Raw genomic sequence first — 23,030 nt, forward strand, 5'->3', positions numbered from 1 at the left:
ACTAAAGCCATTAATTAGTCTAAATTAAATGTTATGTTAAATAAGATTTTCTTTCATATTTATTATTTGTTAAAGAAGAAGTTTCTTGTTTTATTTCTACCGCAAAATGACCACAAAAAAACCTAGGGATCGCTATCCATTGGAGTTTTGCTTTTGGAGCATTTTGGAGAGTAAGTTTGGCACTAAAAAAAAGGTGTCGGCTATCTTAAGAGGCCTTGAGTGGGTCAAAATACAGCAAAATTCGTGCAGAGTTTGATAACTTTGCCGGTGGTTTGACAGCCATAATTCGAACCAAAGGTAGCAATTCCAACAAATCTATAGTGATTATAAAATATGATGATATTTCCGACATTTTATGATTTTTACAATAAAAAAAAACATGAAAAAATGTAACGATAAAAATATTGTATCACATATTAGCCACCCTATGTATATATGTCTATTTAATTTATAAATCTCCCATAACAACCAGCCTGCCCACAACATTCGTTGATATAATTCATTCGACAAACAAACAATATTTTATTATAATCCAATTTATAATGCACACTTCCATAATCACTCCTCGACATCAAGAGATATAGGACAACACAAATATCTTTAGTGAACAATCTAAGTTGGAGTTAATCTTATTAGGAGTTTCAAAGAAAGGGTGAAAGAGGCAGTCATTTATATGGGAAGCATTCCAAAACCATAGCCACTAAATAAACGAACCAATTGGTAGAATAATTTATGATACCAAATAATCGTAGAAAAATATTCAGTAGCATTTGTTGGCTAGGGCAACATCTATATCGTGCATTGGCCGTACCACCATCACAAAATCGTCGTCATCCTCATCATCATCATCATTGACGGAGGTTTATATTTTGTAAAATAGTTTAACGAGCATTGAACGTCGTTTTCCGGCGGAAGTGTAATTTGATACTGACACCAACAAAAATGTCATTTTCTTCAATACATGGGCACGAGTGTACCCCATATGGTCTTTGGCTGTGTGATTGGCAACAGATTTGTTTATGTATGAGATTTTTCTATTTCGAATTTTATCTCCTTGTTTGTGTGTAGCCAATATTAGAGGGAGTTGATGGGATTTTACATCTCTAGCAAAAGGGGTGTCTCTATGAGTGTCTGTGTGAGTTTTTGTTGCAAAGGAAGTTGAAGGAATTTTTAATCTGAGAAAAAAGTAATGCTGTGGTGACTTTATGGCATTTGTCATTTGTATAAGTGTGCCAAAGTGGATTTTTTTTGCATGGCCCTTAAGGATAAAGTTGTAACTGTTGCAGGAATTTCCGTCATCGGATATGTTTAGGGAACTTTTAATGTTTCTACAAATTTATTTATTTTTTGAGAAAATATTCAATTACTCCTTTTTGTTGTATCGAATTAAAAAAAGACTTCAATAGTGGACTATATCAAACGAAGATATGGGGAATATGTGAAAGATTTGTTTCGATTTGTTCTTATTGTAACACCGTTGCCACTCGAGCCAAAAATAATCGACCAACATATGAAAAACATTTTATTTTGCCGTTTTTGATGTTTTTATGGAAAAAAATGATTTTTTATTTTATTTATTTATTCATTTCGTCTAGGGAATAGTACTTCCATCAGACTACCGGCTGAAAATAAATAACATTTGTAATTTAGTCAATGTATGGTTTTAAGCTGAAATAAAAAACAACAACAATGCTTAAAGAACAAAACCAACAATAACAAAACAAAACGAATGGAAAAAGAAAAGGAAACACGCTCAAAATAAACCCAGCCAACTACACTCAAATCGATGATTTGAGAGTGGCATAGGAAAAGAGATATGTTTGTTCGGCATAAGGCGGCTATCATACAAAACTTTTTTCGGAAGGTTCAAGTGTGGTTCATTGTTGGGTTTCATGAACTGCCTGAATTTATTCTGAATTTATTTATTCTGATAATTGGTTGATAGTTTTGCTGCAGTCTATAGGGCTTTGCCCAAATAAATTTGACAAACATTCTTTTCCTCTGTTGGTTAAGCTACACTTGTAGTTTAGTCAATGTATTTACGCTGAAATAAAAAAAAACAACAAAATTTTATTTCTATAGAAAATTTTATTAAAATTTTATTTCTATAGAAAATTTTGTCAAAATTTTATTTCTATAGAAAATTTTGTCAAAATTTTATTTCCATAGAAAAATTTTATTTCTATAGAAAATGTTGTCAAAATTGTATTTCTATAGAATTTTTTTTCAAAATTTTATTTCTATAGAAAATTTTGTCTAAATTTTATTTCTGTAGATAATTTTGTCAAAATTTTATTTCTATACAAAATGTTGTCAACATTCTATTTCTATAGAAAATGTTGTCAACATTTTATTTCTATAGCAAATGTTGTTAACATTTTATTTCTATAAAAAATTTGGTCAAAATTTTATTTCTATACAAAATTTTGTCAAAATTTTATTCCTATAGAAAATTTTGTCTAAATTTTATTTCTGTAGAAAATTTTGTCAAAATTTTATTTCTATACAAAATGTTGTCAACATTTTATTTCTATAGAAAATGTTGTCAACATTTTATTTCTATAGAAAATTTTGTCAAAATTGTATTTCTATAAAAATTTTGCCAAACATTTTATTTCTGTAGATTTTTTGTCAAAATTTTATTTCTATAGAAAATTTTGTCAAAATTTTATTTCAATAGAAAATTTTGTCAAAATTGTATTTCTATAGAAATTTGTCCAAATTTTATTTCTATAGAAAAATTTATTAAATTTTTTTTCTATAGAAAATTTTGTCAAAATTTTATTTCAATAGAAAATTTTGTCAAAATTGTATTTCTATAGAAATTTGTCCAAATTTTATTTCTATAGAAAAATTTATTAAATTTTTTTTCTATACAAAAATTTTGTCAAAATTTTATTTCTATAGAAAATTTTGTCATCATTTTATTTCTATAGAAACTTTTGTCATCATTTTATTTCTATAGAAACTTTTGTCAAAATTTTATTTCTATAAAAAATTTTGTCTAAATTTTATTTCTATAGAAAATTTTGTCAAATTTTATTTCTATACAAAATGTTGTCAATATTTTATTTCTATAGAAGTTTTTCCAAATTTTATTTCTATAGAAAATTTTATTAAATTTTTTTTTCTATAGAAAATTTTGTCAAAATTTTATTTCTATAGAAAATGTTGTCAACATTTCATTTCTATAGAAAATTTTGTCAAAATTTTATTTCTATGGAAAATTTTGTCAAAATTTTATTTCCATAGAAACTTTTGTCATCATTTTATTTCTATAAAAAATTTTGTCAAAATTTTATTTCCATAGAAACTTTTGTCATCATTTTATTTCTATAAAAAATTTTGTCAAAATTTTATTTCTATAGAATATTTTATTAAAATTTTATTTCTATAGAAAATTTTGTCAAAATTTTATATCTATAGAAAATTTTCCAAATTTTATTTCTATAGAAAATGTTGTCAAAATTTTATTTCTATAGAAAATTTTCCAAATTTTATTTCTATAAAATTGTTGTCAAAATTTTATTTCTATAGAAAATTTTATTTCTATAGAAAATGTTGTCAAAATTGTATTTCAGTAGAAAATTTTCCAAATTTTATTTCTATAGAAAACGTTGTCAAAATTTTATTTCTATAGAAAATGTTGTCAAAATGTTATTTCTATAGAAAATGTTGTCTAAATTTTATTTCTGTATAAAATTTTGTCAAAATTTTATTTCTATACAAAATGTTGTCAAGCTTTTTATTTCTATAGAAAATTTTGTCTAAATTTTATTTCTGTATAAATTTTTGGCAAAATTTTATTTCTACAGCAAATTTTGTCAAAATTTTATTTCTATAGAAAATTTTGTCAAAATTTTATTTCTATAGAATTTTTTCAAAATTTTATATCTGTAGAAAACTTTGTCAAAATTTTATTTCAATAGAAAATTTTGTCAAAATTTTATTTCTATAGAAAATTTTGTCAAAATTTTATTTCTATAGGAAATTTTGTCAAAATTTTATTTCTATAGAAAATTTTGTCAAAATTTTATTTCTATAGAAAATGTTGTCAAAATTGTACTTCTATAGAATTTTTTTCAAAATTTCATTTCTATAGAAAATTTTGTCAAAATTTTATTTCTGTAGAAAATTTTGTCAAAATTTTATTTCTATAGAAAATGTTGTCAAAATTTTATTTCTATAGAAAATTTTATTAAAATTTTATTTCTATAGAACATTTTGTCAAAATTTTATTTCTATAGAAAATTTTCCAAATTTTATTTCTATAGAAAATGTCAAAATTTTATTTCTATAGAAAATTTTGTCAAAATTTTATTTCTATAGAAAAATTTTATTTCTATAGAAAATTTTCTGTATTTCTGTAGAAAATTTTCCAAATTTTATTTCTATAAAAATGTTGTCAAAATTTTATTTCTATAGAAAATTTTATTAAAATTTTATTTCTATAGAAAATTTTGTCAAAATTTTATTTCTATAGAAAATTTTCCAAATTTTATTTCTATAGAAAATGTTGTCAAAATTTTATTTCTATAGAAAATTTTATTTCTATAGAAAATGTTGTCAAAATTGTATTTCTGTAGAAAATTTTCCAAATTTTATTTCTATAGAAAATGTTGTCAAAATTTTATTTCTATAGAAAATTTTGTCAAAATTTTATTTCTATAGAAAATGTTGTCAAAATTTTATTTCTATAGAAAATTTTGTCAAAATTTTATTTCTATACAAAATGTTGTCAAGCTTTTTATTTCTATAGAAAATTTTGTCAAAATTTTATTTCTATAGAAACTTTTGTCAAAATTTTATTTCTGTAGAAAATTTTGTCAAAATTTTATTTCTATAGAAAATGTTGTCAAAATTGTATTTTTATAGAATTTTTTTTCAAAATTTCATTTCTATAGAAAATTTTTATTTCTATAGAAAATTTTGTCAATATTTTATTTCTATAGAATTTTTTTTTCGAAATTTTATATCTGTAGAAAACTTTGTCAAAATTTTATTTCAATAGAAAATTTTGTCAAAATTTTATTTCTATCGAAAATTTTGTTAAAATTTTATTTCTATAGGAAATTTTGTCAAAATTTTATTTCTATAGGAAATTTTGTCAAAATTTTATTTTATTTCTATAGAAAATTTTCCAAATTTTATTTCTATAGAAAATGTTGTCAACATTTTATTTCTATAGAAAATTTTATTTCTATAGAAAATGTTGTCAAAATTGTATTTCTGTAGAAAATTTTCCAAATTTTATTTCTATAGAAAATGTTGTCAAAATTTTATTTCTATAGAAAATGTTGTCAAAATTTTATTTCTATAGAAAATTTTGTATAAATTTTATTTCTGTATAAAATTTTGTCAAAATTTTATTTCTACAGAAAATTCTGTCAAAATTTTATTTCTATAGAAAATTTTGTCAAAATTTTATTTCTATAGAAAATGTTGTCAAAATTGTATTTTTATAGAATTTTTTTTCAAAATTTCATTTCTATAGAAAATTTTGTCAAAATTTTATTTCTATAGAAAATTTTGGCAAAATTTTTATTTCTATAGAAAATTTTGTCAATATTTTATTTCTATAGAATTTTTTTTCGAAATTTTATATCTGTAGAAAACTTTGTCAAAATTTTATTTCAATAGAAAATTTTGTCAAAATTTTATTTCTATCGAAAATTTTGTTAAAATTTTATTTCTATAGGAAATTTTGTCAAAATTTTATTTCTATAGGAAATTTTGTCAAAATTTTATTTCTATAGGAAATTTTGTCAAAATTTTATTTTTATAGAAACTTTTGTCAAAATTTTATTTTTGTAAGAAATCTTGTCAAAATTTCAACATTTCAACATAAAAATTAGATAATTCCAATGTAAACTTTTTAAAATTTTTAAAAATTCAAAAAGTCGACTTTTCCATTTTTTTTTTTTTTTTTTGAGAATTCGAAGAGTACCATGTATCCAGAACAAGTCAAGTCCTACAAGAATTTCAGAATACGAAATACCATGATAAAACTTAATATTGCCAGTTTTGTGAATAGTATTCGAAAGGTACTATTAAATATCAAAGCCAACTATTGGTAATTCTACAGAAAGTCAGTAGCAATCATTTTTACTCACTAAACGTCAGTCACTTAAGTTATTCTTCATATATTTCCCAGATACATCAACAATTTTATAGTATCCCATTATGATAGGCAGTTGTTGACATAAGAAAAAACCCTATTCCTCATATAACGATATCATAGCATATCATGAATTGTTATTCTCTCAAGAGAATATTTAATTTAATATTTATCTTTAATAATCCCCGGCTAAACATAGGGATCACAATTTCCAAGGCATAAACAACATCCATCCATCCATCCCTTCTCATGCGGTTAATTCTCACACCATCCATATATACGTGCAAGTGCAAAACTATGTAAATCCCAATGGGAATATCTACAAAAATGTGGTGTAATAAAAAAATTATACTCGATTTGCAACATATTGAGGGCGTTAAAATTTCATATCAATGATATGATACAATGATGATATCTCATATGATGATACGTTCACATTTCACCCGTTCACTTATTCAGTCAACAAAAGGATCCCACCAAAAAGCTGAAAGGACAAAACCTCGAAACGAAAACGAGTAAAACATCCAACCAACCACTAAATGACAGTAAAGCAGCAACTTCCGGTAATGGTGTTAAGTAAAAATCATTCAATTTCCGTTCTGTCGCACAGCATGAAACGCCAGACGACAGGCACAATCACCATGCCCAAAATAAAGCTTTGCCCAACCAATCAAAACACACACAGGCATACATGTATTTTCATATACAGAGTATGATGGGGATTTTATAGCATCAATGTAGAATTATATGAGGCATTGCTTAACATTTGGTCCAAATATTATTTCAATATAATTTTTTTATAGTAAATTTTATTTCTTTAGAAAATCTTCAGAGGGTAAAAAGTTTAGCAGTTCTAGAAAGCATTTTCCATCGCTTTAACAAAAAAATCGCTTTAACAAAAAAATCATTTACCAAAGTTCTCAAAGTTTTGCCAACATTTTATTTTTATAGAAACTTTTGCCAATATGTTATTTCTATAGGGAAGTTTGTCCAAATTTAATTTCTGTATAAAATTCTTCAAAAATATTATTTCTGTTTAAAATTCTATCAAAATTTTATTTCTATAGAATATATTGTCAAAATTTTATGTCTATAGAAAATTTTGTCAAAAATTTATTTCTGTAGGCAATTTTGTCAAAATTTTATTTCTATAGAGCATGTTGTCAACATCTTATTTCTTTAGACAATTTTGCAAAAAATTATATTTCTATAGAAAATTTTGTAAAAATTTTAATTCTATAGAAAATGTTCTCAAAATTTTTTTCAGCAGCAAAGCTATCAACCAATTATCAGAATAAATTCGGGTAATTCACTCTACCAAAAGTGAACTACACTTGAACCTCCCGAAAAAGGTTTTTGAAAGTCGGCGTTGCCTAACAAATTTACAAGCATTTTTCTTTTCCTTTGACAAAGTCAATTTGAGTGCAGTTGGCTGGGTTTGTTCACCCAGAGAAGGAATATGATCACCTCAAACATGTTTTAAGAGCAAAATCTTATTTTTGGGTGGTGACCATGTAACATGGTTTTCGCAACCATGTTATTTTCTCGGAAATCATGTATCTGATTTCGGCAAGCAGGTTATATTTGACGAGAAAATAACATTTTAGTGACAAACATGTTACATGGTCACCATACAAAAATAACATTTTGCTCTTGAAACATGTTTGAAGTGATCATATTCCTTCTCTGCGTGTTTTGAGCGTGCTTCCTCTACCTTCATTTCTATAGAAAATTTTGTCAAAATGTTATTTCTATAAAAAATTTTATCAAAATTTTATTTCTATAGAAAATTTTGTCAATTTTTATTTCTAAAGATAATATGGCCAAAATTTCATTTCTATAGAAAATCTAGACAAAATTTTATTTCTGTAGAAAACTTTATCAAAATTTTATTTATAAAGAAAATTTTGTCAAATTTTATTTCTAAAGATAATATGGCCAAAATTTCATTTCTATAGATAATCTAGACAAAATTTTATTTTTGTAGAAAACTTTATCAAAATTTTATTTATAAAGAAATTTTTGCCAAATTTTATTTCTAAAGATAATATGGCCAAAATTTCATTTCTATAGATAATTTAGTCAAAATTTTATTTTTGTAGGAAATTTTGTCAAAATTTTATTTCTATATATAATTTGTCAAAATTTTACTTATATAGAATTTACTGTCAAAATTTTATTTTTCAAGAATTTTGTCAAAATTTTATGTTAAGATTTTATTTCTATAGAAAATTTTGTCAAATTTTATTTCTAAAGATAATCTGGCCAAATTTTTATTTCTATAGATAATCTAGTCAAAATTTTACTTCTATAGAAAATTTTGTCACAATTTTATTTCTATAGAAAATTTTGTCAAAACTTAATTTCTATAGAAAATTTAGTCAAAATTTTGTTTCTGTAGAAAATTTTGTCAAAATTTTATTTCTATAGAAAATTTTGTAAAAATTTTATTTATTTCGAATTTACTGTCAAAATTTTATTTCTAATGGATTTTGTCAACATTTGATTTCTAAAGAAGTTTGTTAAAATTTTATTTCTATAGAAAGTTTTATCCAAATTTTATTTCTACAGAATAATTTGTCAATATTATATTTCTATAGAAAATTTTGTTAACATTTTATTTCTACAGAAAATTTTGCCAAAATTAGATTTCTATAGAAAAATTTTTCAAAAGTTTATTTTTATAGAAAATTTTGTCACCATTTTGTTTATATAGATATAAAAAATTTATTTCTATAGAAAATTTTGTCAAAACTTTATTTCTATAGAAAGTTTTGTAAAAATTTTATTTTTATAGAAAATTTTGTCAATATTTTATTTATATAAAAAATTTTGGAAAAAAATTATTTCTTTAAAAAATTTTGTAAAATTTTTTTTATTTTAATTCTATAGAAAATGTTCTCAAAATTTTTTCAGCATCCTCTACTTGCAGAAAACTATCAAACAATTATCAGAATAAATTCGGGTAATTCACTCAACCCAACGTGATAGTCGGCGTTGCCTAACAAATTTACAAGCATTTTTTTTCCTTTGCCAAAGTCAATTTGAAATGAAGACAAAATTTTCTACAGAAATAAAATTTTTACAAAACTTTCTATAGAAATAAAATTTTGACAAAATTTTCTATAGAAATAAATTCTTTATATCCATATAAATAAAATGGTGACAAAATTTTCTACAGAAATAAAATTTTGACTAAATTTTCTATAGAAATTAAATTTCGACAAAATTTTCTATAAAATAAAATTGTGACAACATTTCTGGATTATCAATAGAAATAAAATTTGGCCAGATTATTTTTAGAAATAAAATTTTGATAAAATTTTCTATAGAAATGAAGACAGAGAAAGCACGCTCAAAGCAAACTCAGTCAACTGCACGGCTGAGTTTGTTTTGAGCGTGCTTCCTCTGTCTTCATTTCTATAGAAAATTTTCTCAAAATTTTATTTCTATACAAAATGTTGTCAACATTTTATTTCTATAGAAAATGTTGTCAACATTTTATTTCTGTAGAAAATTTTGTCAAATTTTATTTCTAAAGATAATCTGGCCAAATTTTTATTTCTATAGATAATCTAGTCAAAATTTTACTTCTATAGAACATTTTGTCAAAAGTTAATTTCTATAGAAATATTAGTCAAAATTTTATTTCTGTAGAAAATATTGTTAAAATTTTATTTATATAGGTTAGGTTAGGTTAGGTGGCAGCCCGATGTATCAGGCTCACTTAGACTATTCAGTCCATTATGATACCGCATTGGTGAACTTCTCTCTTATCACTGAGTGCTGCCCGATTCCAGTTTAAGCTCAATGACAAGGGACCTCCTTTTTATAGCCGAGTTCGAACAGCGTTCCACATTGCAGTGAAACTACTTAGAGGTGGGATAATCCACCGCTGAAAAACTTTTTGGTGTTCGGTCGTAGCAGGAATCGAACCCACGACCTTGTGTATGTAAGGCGGGCATTCTAACCATTGCACCACGGTGGCTCCTGTGTATATAGAATTTACCGTCAAATTGTAATTTCTAAAGAATTTTGTCTAAATTTTATTTCTAAAGAAGTTTGTCAAAATTTTATTCCTATAGAAAGTTTTGTCCAAATTTTATTTCTACAGAATAATTTGTCAATATTATATTTCTATAGAAAATTTTGTTAGCATTTTATTTCTACAGAAAAGTTTGCCAAAGTTATATTTCTATAGAAAAATTTGTCAAAATTTTATTTTTATAGAAAATTTTGTCAACATTTTATTTATATCGATATAAAAAATTTATTTCTACAGAAAATTTTGTCCAAATTTTATTTCTATAGAAAGTTTTGTAAACATTTTATTTTTATAGAAAATTTTGTCAACATTTTATTTATATGAAAAATTTTGGAAAAAATTTATTTCTATAAAAAATTTTGTAAAAAAATTTTATTTTAATTCTATAGAAAATTTTCTCAAAAAATTTTCAGCATCCTCTACTTGCAGCAAAACTATCAAACAATTATCAGAGTAAATTCGGGTAATTTACTCAACCAAACGTAATAGTCGGTGTTGCCTATGTCTATATAAAATTTGTATATCTATAGAAAATTTTGTCAAAATTTTATTTCTATAGAAAATTTTGTCAACATTTTATTTCTACAGAAAATTTTGTCAAAATTTTATTTCTATAAAAAATTGTGTCAACATTTCATTTACATAGATATAAAAATTTTATATCTAAATAAAATCTATATAAAATGTGTATATCTATAGAAAAATTTGTCAAAATTTTATTTTTATAGATAATTTTGTCAACATTTTATTTATATAGATATACAATTTTTTATCTATAGAAAGTTTTGTCAAAATTTTATTTCTACAGAAAATTTTGCCAATATTTTATTTCCATAAAATATTGTGTCAACATTTCATTTATATAGATATACAAATTTTATATCTTAGAAAATTTTGTCAAAATTTTATTTTTATAGAAAATTTTGTCAACATTTTATTTATATAGATATACAATTTTTTATCTATAGAAAGTTTTGTCAACATTTTATTTCTACCGAAAATTTTGTCAAAATTTTATTTCTATACGAAGTTTTGTCAAAATTTTATTTTTATAGAAGGTTTTGTAAAAATTGTATTTTTATAGAAAATTTTGTCAAAATGTTATTTCTATAGAAAAATTTCCAAAATTTTATTTTAATAGAAATTTTGTAAAATTTCTATGTTTAAAGAAAATTTTGTCAAAATTTTATTTCTTAGAAAATTGGAACATTTTGGAGAGTAAATTTGGCACTAAAATTGCCAAAGTGTCGATCACCTCAAGATTGCGCTTCACCGGGAATAAGTCAAGCTACCGCAGAACCACTTTCATGTAGCGTATGATGACTTTGTCGGTCATTTATACACCATAATTCGTGTCAAATGTAGCTAATTCGAACAAATCTAAATTGATTCGAAAGTTTGAAATTTTTTCCGACATTTTTTCCTTTTGAATAAGAAATAAAAAAAATTAAAAAATATAGCGCTTTACTTTGTTGCAGTAGATATCAGCTACCCTGTATATATTTTATTTTTTGTCAAAAATTTCTTTTGATAGAAATTTAAGTGGAATTTTTCTCTCTATACAGACAAATGTATCGAACACCCCATATTCGTCATCATAAGAGTGTGCGTGTGTGTCTTCAACTGATATGATATGAGTTTTTTATTTGATTTGATTTTTTTTGCAGTCTCATCATAATGCCAATTTTTCCTCTGAATATTACCAAATTGAATGAAGTGAACAAAAAAAAAATTAACATTGTCCTGTGCAAATACCATACCACCATCCTCATCATCACCATAATAAAGCCACTAAATGTCTATGAACTGCTGATAGTGCTGATGAGTGTACGGGTAGTTGTGTAGTCATATATGAGGATTTTGGGATTCCTTATTTGATATGCGCACGAATAACAATTCCTCCAAGGATGAGAATCATTACGTATTTGTATGGATCCATGTGTATTTATCCTTGTGATACTGTCGCTGCTCAATACGAGGGTGGTGGGTGTGATTTGTTGTTCTCTTCCTTTTTTGCTGTATGCAATAAATGAAGGATACGAAAAACATTACCACAATGTCATGATGTAATTGTATCTGTTATACGGTGGTAATGTTAGGATGATACTGTGTGATTATGTGACTGCCACGGCAGTATGATATAGCTGTGTGGCGAACGAATAAATGTCATCCCATTACAGTGATTCATTTTTATACAAACGGTCCATGCGTGAATATTGTGTGTGTGTGTTTTTGGATGTTCATAATAACAGGATCCTTTTTAGCTTCAAATTTGAATAATTTTTATTATAAACCAACGTTATGAATTTTTGATGAGCCCTCCTTGTGCTTTATGTCTTCCATGTAACCCAGTGAAATATGTATGCACATGATGAAACTATTCCAAAGAAATTATATGAATAGCAAAAATGCAAATATTGAACTTATTTTTAAGAAGCCCCTTCTTTGGCTCGAAATCATTATAAAAACTATATGTCAAAATAGTTGGATCAAATGAATTTTTTGGCTTCACGACAATATTTTTTCAGTGTTCTTTTCGTTCTAGGATGCATAGTTTGGGAGATATGAGCAAATCAAGTTTTTCTTATAAAAATTCGATTTTTGGATTACTCGTATTTGGATGGAACTTAGAATTTTTTGGGTGTTACAAATTGGCCTCTGTGGTCATATGAGTGTAAATCGGGCGAAAGCTATATATGGGAGATATATCTAAATCTGAACCGATGTCAACCAAATTTGGCACACTTGACTATAGTACTAATTGTTCTTCTTGTGCAAAATTTTTAGCAAATTAGGGTAAAACTCTGGCTTCTGGGGCCATATAAGTCCATATCGGGCGAAATATATATATGGGAGCTATATCTAAATCTGAACCGATTTCTTCCAAAATCAATAGGGTTCTATTCTGAAGTAAAACACATACTTGTGGCAAATTTGAAGTCGGACTAAAACTACGACCTAGACTTTGATTACAAAAATGTGTTCACGGACGGACGGACATGGCTATATCGACTCATGAGCCCACCCTGAGCATTTTTGCCAAAGACACCATGTTTCTATCTCGTCTCCTTCTGGGTGTTGCAAACATATGCACTAACTTATAATACCCTGTTCCACAGTGCGGCGCAGGTTAGAGACATCTTTTGAAGAAAAAACATTTTTATACCCTGCGCCACACTGTGGAACAGGGTATTATAAGTTAGTTCATATGTTTGCAACACCCGGAAGCAGACATAGTGTCTTCGGCCAAAATGCTCAGGGTGGGCTCCTGAGTCGATATAGCCATGTCCGTTTGTCTGTAAACACATTTTTGTAATCAAAGTCTATGTGGCAGTTTTAGTCCAATCGACTTCAAATTTGGCGCAAGTATGTGTTTTGGCTCAGAATAGATCCCTATTGATTTTGGAAGAAATCGGTTCAGATTTGGATATAGCTCCCATATATATATTTCGCCCGATATGGACTTATATGGCCCCAGAAGCCAGAGTTTTACCCTAATTTGCTTAAAAATTTACACAAGCAGAACAATTAGTACTATAGGCAAGTGTGCCAAATTTGAATGAAATCGGTTCAGATTTAGATATAGGTCCCATCTTTTGCCCGAAATGGACTAAAATGGTCCCAGAAGTCGCAGTTTTACCCCAATTTGGTTGAAATTTTGCACTAGGAGTACAACTAGTTAAAATCCGAGCAACATTTTTACGACACCGACTCCATCAAAATCCTCAGACTGCGATTCCACATCCCTGGTTGCAACAAAGGTGTTAAATGGTCCCAATGAAAAATTAACATTATGCTCTTGAAACAGTTTTGGGGTGATTATATTTGTATAGGTTACGACTTATTTTGAGGATTTAGCATCTTTGGTTTAAAGTTTCTTTGGAATTAAGAAAACATTTGTTACTTTGAAGTATCCGTTACAATTTGGTTTTTATACCCTCCACCATAGGATGGGGGTATATTAACTTTGTTATATATATATATATATATATATATATATATATATATATATATATATATATATATATATATATATATATATATATATATATATATATATATATATATATATATATATATATATATATATATATATATATATATATATATATATATATATATATATATTCTGGGTCGTGGTGAAATTCTGAGTTGAAACTTGGTACAAGTATAGCCCCCATATAAACGGACCCCAAATTTGGCTATTAGGCTTTAAATCTAGGATCAATAAAATTAAAATTATGATACAGATCTCTTTTTTCGACTTTTCCTCCTCTTTTCGCGGTATATTAATAAAGTTATTCACGTGCAAACAAATGCCAGTTTAAACAAGTACATAACGCCGTAAGTTCGGCCAGGCCGAATATTATATAGCCTCCACCATGGATTGCGTAGAAACTTCTACGAAAGACTGTCATCCACAATCGAATTACTTGGGTTGTGGTATCTTAAAACTTCTTAACATCGTTTTCTAAATTGTGGTATATATTAGACAAAAAAGGTATGTATAGGCAAGTCTACAAATAATTACGAATCGATATGGACTTTTGCACGGTATGTAGAGACCAAGAATTGAAATATGGGGGTCGCTTATATGGGGGCTATATACAATTATGAACTTGATATGGACCAATTTTTGTGTGATAGGGGGTCGATTTATCTGAGAGCTATATATAACTATAGACCGATATGGGCCTAGTTAGACATGGTTGTTAACGGCCATATAGTAGCACAATGTACCAAATTTCAACTGACTCCGATAAAATTTGCTCCTCCATGTGGCTCCAAAACCAAATATGGGGATCCCTTTATATGGGGCCTATATATGATTATGGACTGATATCGACCACTTTTGGCATGGTTGTTAAATATCATATACTACCACCACGTACCAAATTTCAACAAGATCGGATGAATTTTGCTTCTCCAAAAGGCACGGGGGTCAAATCTGGGGATCGGTTTATATGGGGGCTATATATAATTAGGGACTGATATGAACCAATTTCTGAATGGGTGTTGGACACCATATACTAACATCACGTACCAAATTTCAACCGAATCGGATGAATTTTGCTCTTCCAAGAAGCTCCGGAGGTCAAATCTGAGGATCGGTTTACATGGGGGTTATATATAATTATCGACTTATATGAACCAATTCCTGCATGGTTGTGGATACCAACAGAATCGGATGAATTTTGCTCTTCCAAGGGGCTCCGAAGGGCAAATCTGGGGATCGGTTTATATGGGGGCTATATATAATTATGGACCGATGTGGACCAATTTTTGCATGTTCATTAGAGACCATATACTTACACCATGTACCAAATTTCAGCCGGATCGGATGAAATTTTCTTCTCTTAGATGCTCCGCAGTCCAAATCGGGGGATCGGTTTGTATGGGGGCTATATATAATTATTGACCGATGTGGACCAATTTTTGCATTGTTGTTGGATACCATATACTAACACCATGTACCAAATTTCAGCCGGATCGATTGAAACTTACTTCTCTTAGAGGCTCCGCAAGCCAAATCGGGGGATCGGTTTATATGGGCGCTATATATAATTATTGACCGATGTGGACCAACTTTTGCATTGTTGTTGGATACCATATACTAACACCATGTACCAAATTTCAGCCGGATCGATTGAAACTTACTTCTCTTAGAGGCTCCGCAAGCCAAATCGGGGGATCGGTTTATATGGGCGCTATATATAATTATGAACCGATGTGGACCAATTTTTGCATGGTTGTTAGAGATCTTATACTAACACCATGTACCAAATTTCAGCCGGATCGGATGCAATTTGCTTCTCTTAGAGGCTCCGCAAGTCCAATCGGGGGATCGGTTTATATGGGGGCTATATATAATTATGGACCGATGTGGACCAATTTTTGCATGGTTGTTAGAGACTATATACAAATATCATGTACCAAATTTCAGCTGGATCGGATGAAATTTGCTATATATATATATATATATATATATATATATATATATATATATATATATATATATATATATATATATATATATATATATATATATATATATATATATATATATATGTATATATATATATATATATATATATATATATATATATATATATTCTGGGTCGTGGTGAAATTCTGAGTTGAAACTTGGTACAAGTATAGCCCCCATATAAACGGACCCCAAATTTGGCTTGCAGATCCTCTAAGAGAAGCAAATTTCATCCGATCCAGCTGAAATTTGGTACATGATATTAGTATATAGTCTCTAATGAACATGCAAAAATTGATCCACATCGGTCCATAATTATATATAGCCCCCATATAAACCGATCCCCAGATTTGCCCTTCGGAGCCCCTTGGAAGAGCAAAATTCATCCGATTCTGTTGGTATCCACAACCATGCAGGAATTGGTTCATATAAGTCGATAATTATATATAACCCCCATGTAAACCGATCCTCAGATTTGACCTCCGGAGATTCTTGGAAGAGCAAAATTCATCCGATTCGGTTGAAATTTGGTACGTGATGTTAGTATATGGTGTCCAACACCCATTCAGAAATTGGTTCATATCAGTCCCTAATTATATATAGCCCCCATATAAACCGATCCCCAGATTTGACCCCCGTGCCTTTTGGAGAAGCAAAATTCATCCGATCTTGTTGAAATTTGGTACGTGGTGGTAGTATATGATATTTAACAACCATGCCAAAAGTGGTCGATATCAGTCCATAATCATATATAGGCCCCATATAAAGGGATCCCCATATTTGGTTTTGGAGCCACATGGAGGAGCAAATTTTATCGGAGTCAGTTGAAATTTGGTACATTGTGCTACTATATGGCCGTTAACAACCATGTCTAACTAGGCCCATATCGGTCTATAGTTATATATAGCTCTCAGATAGATCGATCCCCTATCACACAAAAATTGGTCCATATCAAGTTCATAATTGTATATAGCCCCCATATAAGCGACCCCCATATTTCAATTCTTGGTCTCTACATACCGTGCAAAAGTCCATATCGATTCGTAATTATTTGTAGACTTGCCTATACATACCTTTTTTGTCTAATATATACCACAATTTAGAAAACGATGTTAAGAAGTTTTAAGATACCACAACTTAAGTAATTCGATTGTGGATGACAGTCTTTCGTAGAAGTTTCTACGCAATCCATGGTGGAGGCTATGTAATATTCGGCCTGACCGAAAAGTCGAAAAAAGAGATCTGTATCATAATTTTAATTTTATTGATCCTAGATTTAAAGCCGAAGAGGTCGCTAAAAAATGTCTTTATTTTAAAGAAACCACATCTTTGGCTCGGAATCAATACCAAAATCTTTAAATCATGGTCAAAATCTTTGGATAAGAGTAAATTTTTTTTAAATGTATATTTAGGTTTCCCATATTCAATGACAAAAATACAGTTATCAATAAACCCCATGTGACAGAAGATTGGTTAACAACGGAAACTGAATTTTATCCAGTACACTTTGTTCACTGGGTTACCACCTCCCATCTTAATTTTGTGCAGATTCAAGAATAACTGAGTCCGAAAACGTGTGTGTCATTTAAGGCAAGTGACAAACGTTGAAAATATATTAATATTTTTCCTTCCCAATTTTCTTAAGCAATTGGCCCAAAGCATCTCGCTAGTTCATACAAACATACATTCAAATATACTACATTCTCTCTGGCTCTCATTCGCTCACCCCCTCTCTCTCACCTTACATATTCCTATTTAGTTCTCCTAAGGTTACACGTAATATGTGACCTGGAAATAGCTCAAATACACTTCTTTACTGCAACAGTCACAAACTACCCAAAGGACAAATACCATAAATATATGCACAGTGTCCTAAGACCAAGTGTGTACGTGTACGTGAGTGTGTTAGAGCTTTGTTTCAGCTAAAAGGTGGTAATATTTTTATTAGGGAAAATTTGCATTTATATTGAGTCTATCATGTAATCCCATAATTTTTTAATTAAATCAAAGACAAACACGTTCATCATCACCATTGTCATTATTCCGACAAAGGCAAACACGTTCCACAACAACCACCCAGAGTCATCGCAGTTAATATTATTGTGGGAATATGTGCTAGCTAAACGAGGGGAGCAGTAGATGAACATTAAAGTTGAACGATGATTATGGATTCTGCGACCTAGTCACAACCCCGTCCAAGCTAAGTAAAACTGCCATTAGAAAATTCCCACTGTAATCAATTATGAATATAAAAGGTAATAATAAATTTTTCACGATTTTGCATAAATTTCCATTAAAAAAAAACACAAACGGCAACAATCACAAAAAATAGTTGTATGTGAATAGACCGGATGACATGGTATGGCATTAATTAGCATATTTCACTATTTTACATACAATCAATTTGTTTTCAATAAAATACGATGACGGCGACTATGATGATAACAAGTTGTTGAAATTTTAATTGCTATTTATCATTTCATAATAAAATCTATATCTAGATACTAAGCCCTATCCCCTCCCATCGAACACCATGAAGTTCCCTTTAATTTAAAACAAAGATTCCCATGGATTCTGCTTATTCACTATGGGCAACATAAAAATGGAGAGAACTAAATTCAAACGATCACGTTTTGGCCATAATTTCAGTTGAGAAACTATTGTTGCTCTATTAGCCTTATTCACTCCCAGGATGAGGTAGTTCTTGGCTCGATTGTAGTACACCAAAAATTCAATTCGTTTGATTCATTGCTCTTTCCCTGGAGAAATTCAATTAAAATGCCATAAATCCCAATGCTCAGTATTCGGTCAATTTTTTTTTTTTTTTTTTTTTTATTTATTTAAGTTTATTTCAGAACATAATATCAAATTTCGTAGTGCCCCAGCGCCTTATAGACATTTTAGGGGCGAGTTGGCAATGAGTGTTACAATAGTAAATATATATTATACAATTTGTAGTTTTTCAGATATTACAGTTCATTTACTTTCCAGTTGTTAAATTACATTAGAAGCATTTCAATATTTTGAAGAAGATATTGTCTTAATTGTGTTTTAAAAGAGGATATTGTACATATTGACTTCAGATGAAAAGGCATCTGATTATATTCTATAGCACCAATGTGTCCAATTCTTTGTTTCGTTAATTCTAGTCTACATCTCTTTACCAATAAGTTAGAGCTATTTCTAGTATTAAAAGCTGTCTGGTTAATGTGAAATTCTATAGGACAATGTCTAATATTACGGATAGACTTAAACATATATACAAGCAATTGCATTTTGTAAATACCATTAATTGGCAAAATAGTCTTTGCAACGTTCTGATATAAGGATATTGTTGAGTACATACGCGGAAGTTTGTATACAATTCTAAGGGCCTTATTTTGCATTCTTTGTAAGGATTTTAAAGCGCCGCTTTTCCTGTAGGCATAGACAATAGGCAGGTAGTTCAAGTGGCTATGTATTAAACTATTATATAACAGTAAATTTGTTCCATCACTAAATTTGTTCCTAAATTTGTACAACAGACCAATTGCCGGAGCAATTTTCCCCTTAATACTCTGTATGTGTAAATCCCATGCCAAATTGCTCTGTAGATGTATACCTAAATATTTTACAGAGCTACATTCTAGGACATCCCTCCCGCAGATCGATACACTCAAATAACTACCCGCTGAATGTGGTCGAAAACGAACCACCTTTGTTTTCTCCGCATTCAGTACCAACCTATTTATCCTGGCAAATTCTCTGAGAGTCTCCGCGTCCCGTTCAATCTGAGCTCTTAAAATAACGTCGTGATTATAAGGGTAAAATAAGCTAATATCATCCGCATATGCTACCAATTTGCCAAAAAGCTTAAGATTCGCAATATCATTAATATAAAGCATAAATAACAGTGGTCCCAAAACGCTGCCCTGGGGTACCCCATATTGGACATAGGCCATCTCACTTCTACTCTCCTTTATCTGTACGTATTGCTTCCTATCACTCAAAAAACTTCTTATTAATTTCAAAGAATACCCATCAAAACCGTATAGTAACAATTTCTGCAGCAAAATTTCACATTCCACTAGGTCAAATGCCTTAGAAAAATCGTAGAAAACTCCCGCAACACCACCAAACCCACTGTCCAAACCGTCGCATATCATATCCATCACATTCACAACGGCCTCTTGTGTCCCGCAACCCTTTCTAAAACCAAATTGAAAATCTTGAACAATTTTATGTTCACTCAAAAATGACATCATCTGGCTATACAAAATCCTCTGAAAAATCTTGTCAACTGAAGACAAGAGCGCAATAGGCCTGTAATCCGCGGAATTCTTTGCACCCTTTTCCTTTGGAATAGGGATTACTTTGGCAATCCTAAAAGCTTCTGGATATTGAGAAGTAGTTATCATTTGATTAAAACCATAGGTAAGCGCCGGAACAACTAGTTCCCTACATTTAACTAACATTTTACCTGAAATCCCATCATGGCCAGGACATTTATCCATTTCAAGAGCTGAAAAACTAGCCGTAACTTCATCCTCTGATATATTTCTGAAACCGAAAATATGGGGGCTTTGAGTCAAACTATTGAGTAAATTACAGTGATCCCCTGACAATCGCACAACTTTCTCTTTTAGTAGCTTCGGAATCTCAATAAAATAGTCATTGAAAAGTTCGCACATTTCCGAACCCTCAGCTACAAACTCCCCTCTGTCATTTACTAGCTGCAAATCCTTGTTTAAATTCCTTCCCAACTGTTCGTTCAAAAACTTCCAGCATCTCTTCGGATTCTGTTGCAAACCTTCAAGCTTATCCTGATAGTACATATTCATAGAAATTCTCCCTGCTTTCCTCACTATCATACTCAATTGCTTTAATATTCTCTCCTCGCTAGCTCCTAGCCCTCTCTTACATCTCTTCCTTAACAATTTCTTCTTTAGCTCAATAAGAGCCTGAAGATTCCTATTAACCCAAGGGACAATTCGATATCTCGTCGAAACGGTTTTCTCTATGACAGTGGTGGATACATCTATAGACTCTGTGAATACTTGAATAAAAGAAGACGTATAATCCAAGCTGCCCCGAGAACTATATGTCACAGCTAACCTACGTTGTAGTTGTTCTAATAGAATATCATAATCGCATCTACTAATCCTGTACCTTGTAAAGTCAGAACCTTGTGTTTCCAAACTTACATTACATGAAATTATATTGTGATCCGTCATATCACATTCAATCGAATTCACTCCAATCATGTCATGGATGTTACTATATACATTATCCAGAGATTTCCCACTTCCCGGTCGAGTTACCAATACATGACAGTTCTTGTAATCATATTGAAATAAAATATTTGATAAATCTGTTGATAAATTGTCATCCAAACAATCTATATTTGAATCACCGACATAAATACTTGGATATCTGCCTGAATATTGTACACAATCTTCCAAAAAACTATAAAATGAATTCAAATCACACTTTTGAGACCGATAAAATGTGGTAATGCTGAGGGGTTTCCCTTTAACTTTAAGATCCACTAACGAAATCTGTATGACATCAAAGAAATGCCGGCTCTCACAACGATTGACCGTATATTTTAAGGTGTCCATAACAAAGAGTGACGTTCCACCATACCCATCCCGCCTACAGCAATGCACCACACTATAACCATCCATGTTGTATATATGTTTCAAATCTGACCGAAACCATGTTTCCTGAACAGCGATTGTACTTGGCAATACGTCCAACTTAGAAATCAATAATTTAAATTTGTTGAATTTATCTAGAGATGAAATGCTTCGTATGTTTACAGATAAAATATTGAAATATTTGCCTTTCAAGGAACTTAAATAATTATTAAAATAATGAATATTTGAAAAATAATTATTATTAAAATTCATTTTAAAAATGGAAAAAATTTAACAATTTTTATATAAATCAATTAATATGAAATTATATTAAATTTGGAGACATAAATTGGACCTGAGTGTCTTCTTCAGATGGATCAGTATCAACATCACCAGTTTTGCGGTTACTATGCTTATTTGTGGTAGCCTTCAATAATATGTTATTCACATCCTCCTCAGTCTTGATTAGAATCGGTTTTGTAATTTCGCTTTTTTTTACATAAATCCTTCCTCCATAAGAATAAACAAATTCGTATCCCACTGACCTTACTGTTCTAGCATACTTTAACAGTTCCAAGGTCTCTTTTCCCAGAAAGTCGTTTACAAAAACAGAATTTGTTGAAGCATTAGCTTTCAATTTCGGCTTTGTGGACATAAGTTTCTCCTTTGCAGACCTGGAGTTGAACTTTACAATCAAGCTTTTCTTTGGATTGGTCAAGTTTTTGTTCCTCAAGAAAAATGCATCATTTATGGATTCTTTCTGTATGTCAACCCCAACTGCCTTAGAAATTTCTATGACTGCATCAGCTGCGCTAATCTCACTACCAACTACCACTCCACTAACGATGCAATCATTTTGTACGCGTTGATCATTTAGCAACTTAACAGACTGTTTTAAATATTGGATTTCCTTCTTCAAGTAGCGATTTTCCTTCTCAACATTCTCTATTTTGTTTTTGTTCTCTACAATGGATTTAGTAATCTCATCGAATTTTGACGACATGAAATTCATAGACTGTTGCAACATTGACAATTGGTTTGTTATTGGTTGCAGTTCTTTTCTGACTATAACAGCTGTACTTTCATCCCCCACACAGAAGTGACAAATGTACTCCTCACTCTCATTTTTTAGCAAACGGTCAAACTGACGTTTATCAAGCTTGGTACATACTACGTGAAATATTTTTGAGCACTTGTCACATTCAATGTGCTCTTCTGTCTCCTCTTTGACCTCCATTCTACATTGGCCGCAAATTACTTTGG

At 29.3% G+C, this 23,030-nt stretch overlaps 1 protein-coding gene across 1 annotated transcript; it reads right to left on the reverse strand.

Annotated features, from left to right (window-relative positions):
• Positions 1-205: 205 nt before the first annotated feature.
• LOC142236204 (uncharacterized) lies at positions 206-21,815 on the reverse strand. The gene is made up of 2 exons (XM_075307475.1): positions 19,436-21,815; positions 206-315 (listed from the first exon to the last, which is right to left on the reverse strand). The coding sequence occupies exons 1-2, from the start codon at positions 21,813-21,815 to the stop codon at positions 206-208; spliced, it is 2,490 nt and encodes an 829-aa protein (XP_075163590.1).
• Between the last annotated feature and the right edge of the window lie 1,215 nt (positions 21,816-23,030).

Source organism: Haematobia irritans, chromosome 1 (genome assembly GCF_050003625.1).
Source record: "Haematobia irritans isolate KBUSLIRL chromosome 1, ASM5000362v1, whole genome shotgun sequence".
In the NCBI taxonomy this organism is placed as follows: Eukaryota; Metazoa; Arthropoda; class Insecta; order Diptera; family Muscidae; genus Haematobia; species Haematobia irritans.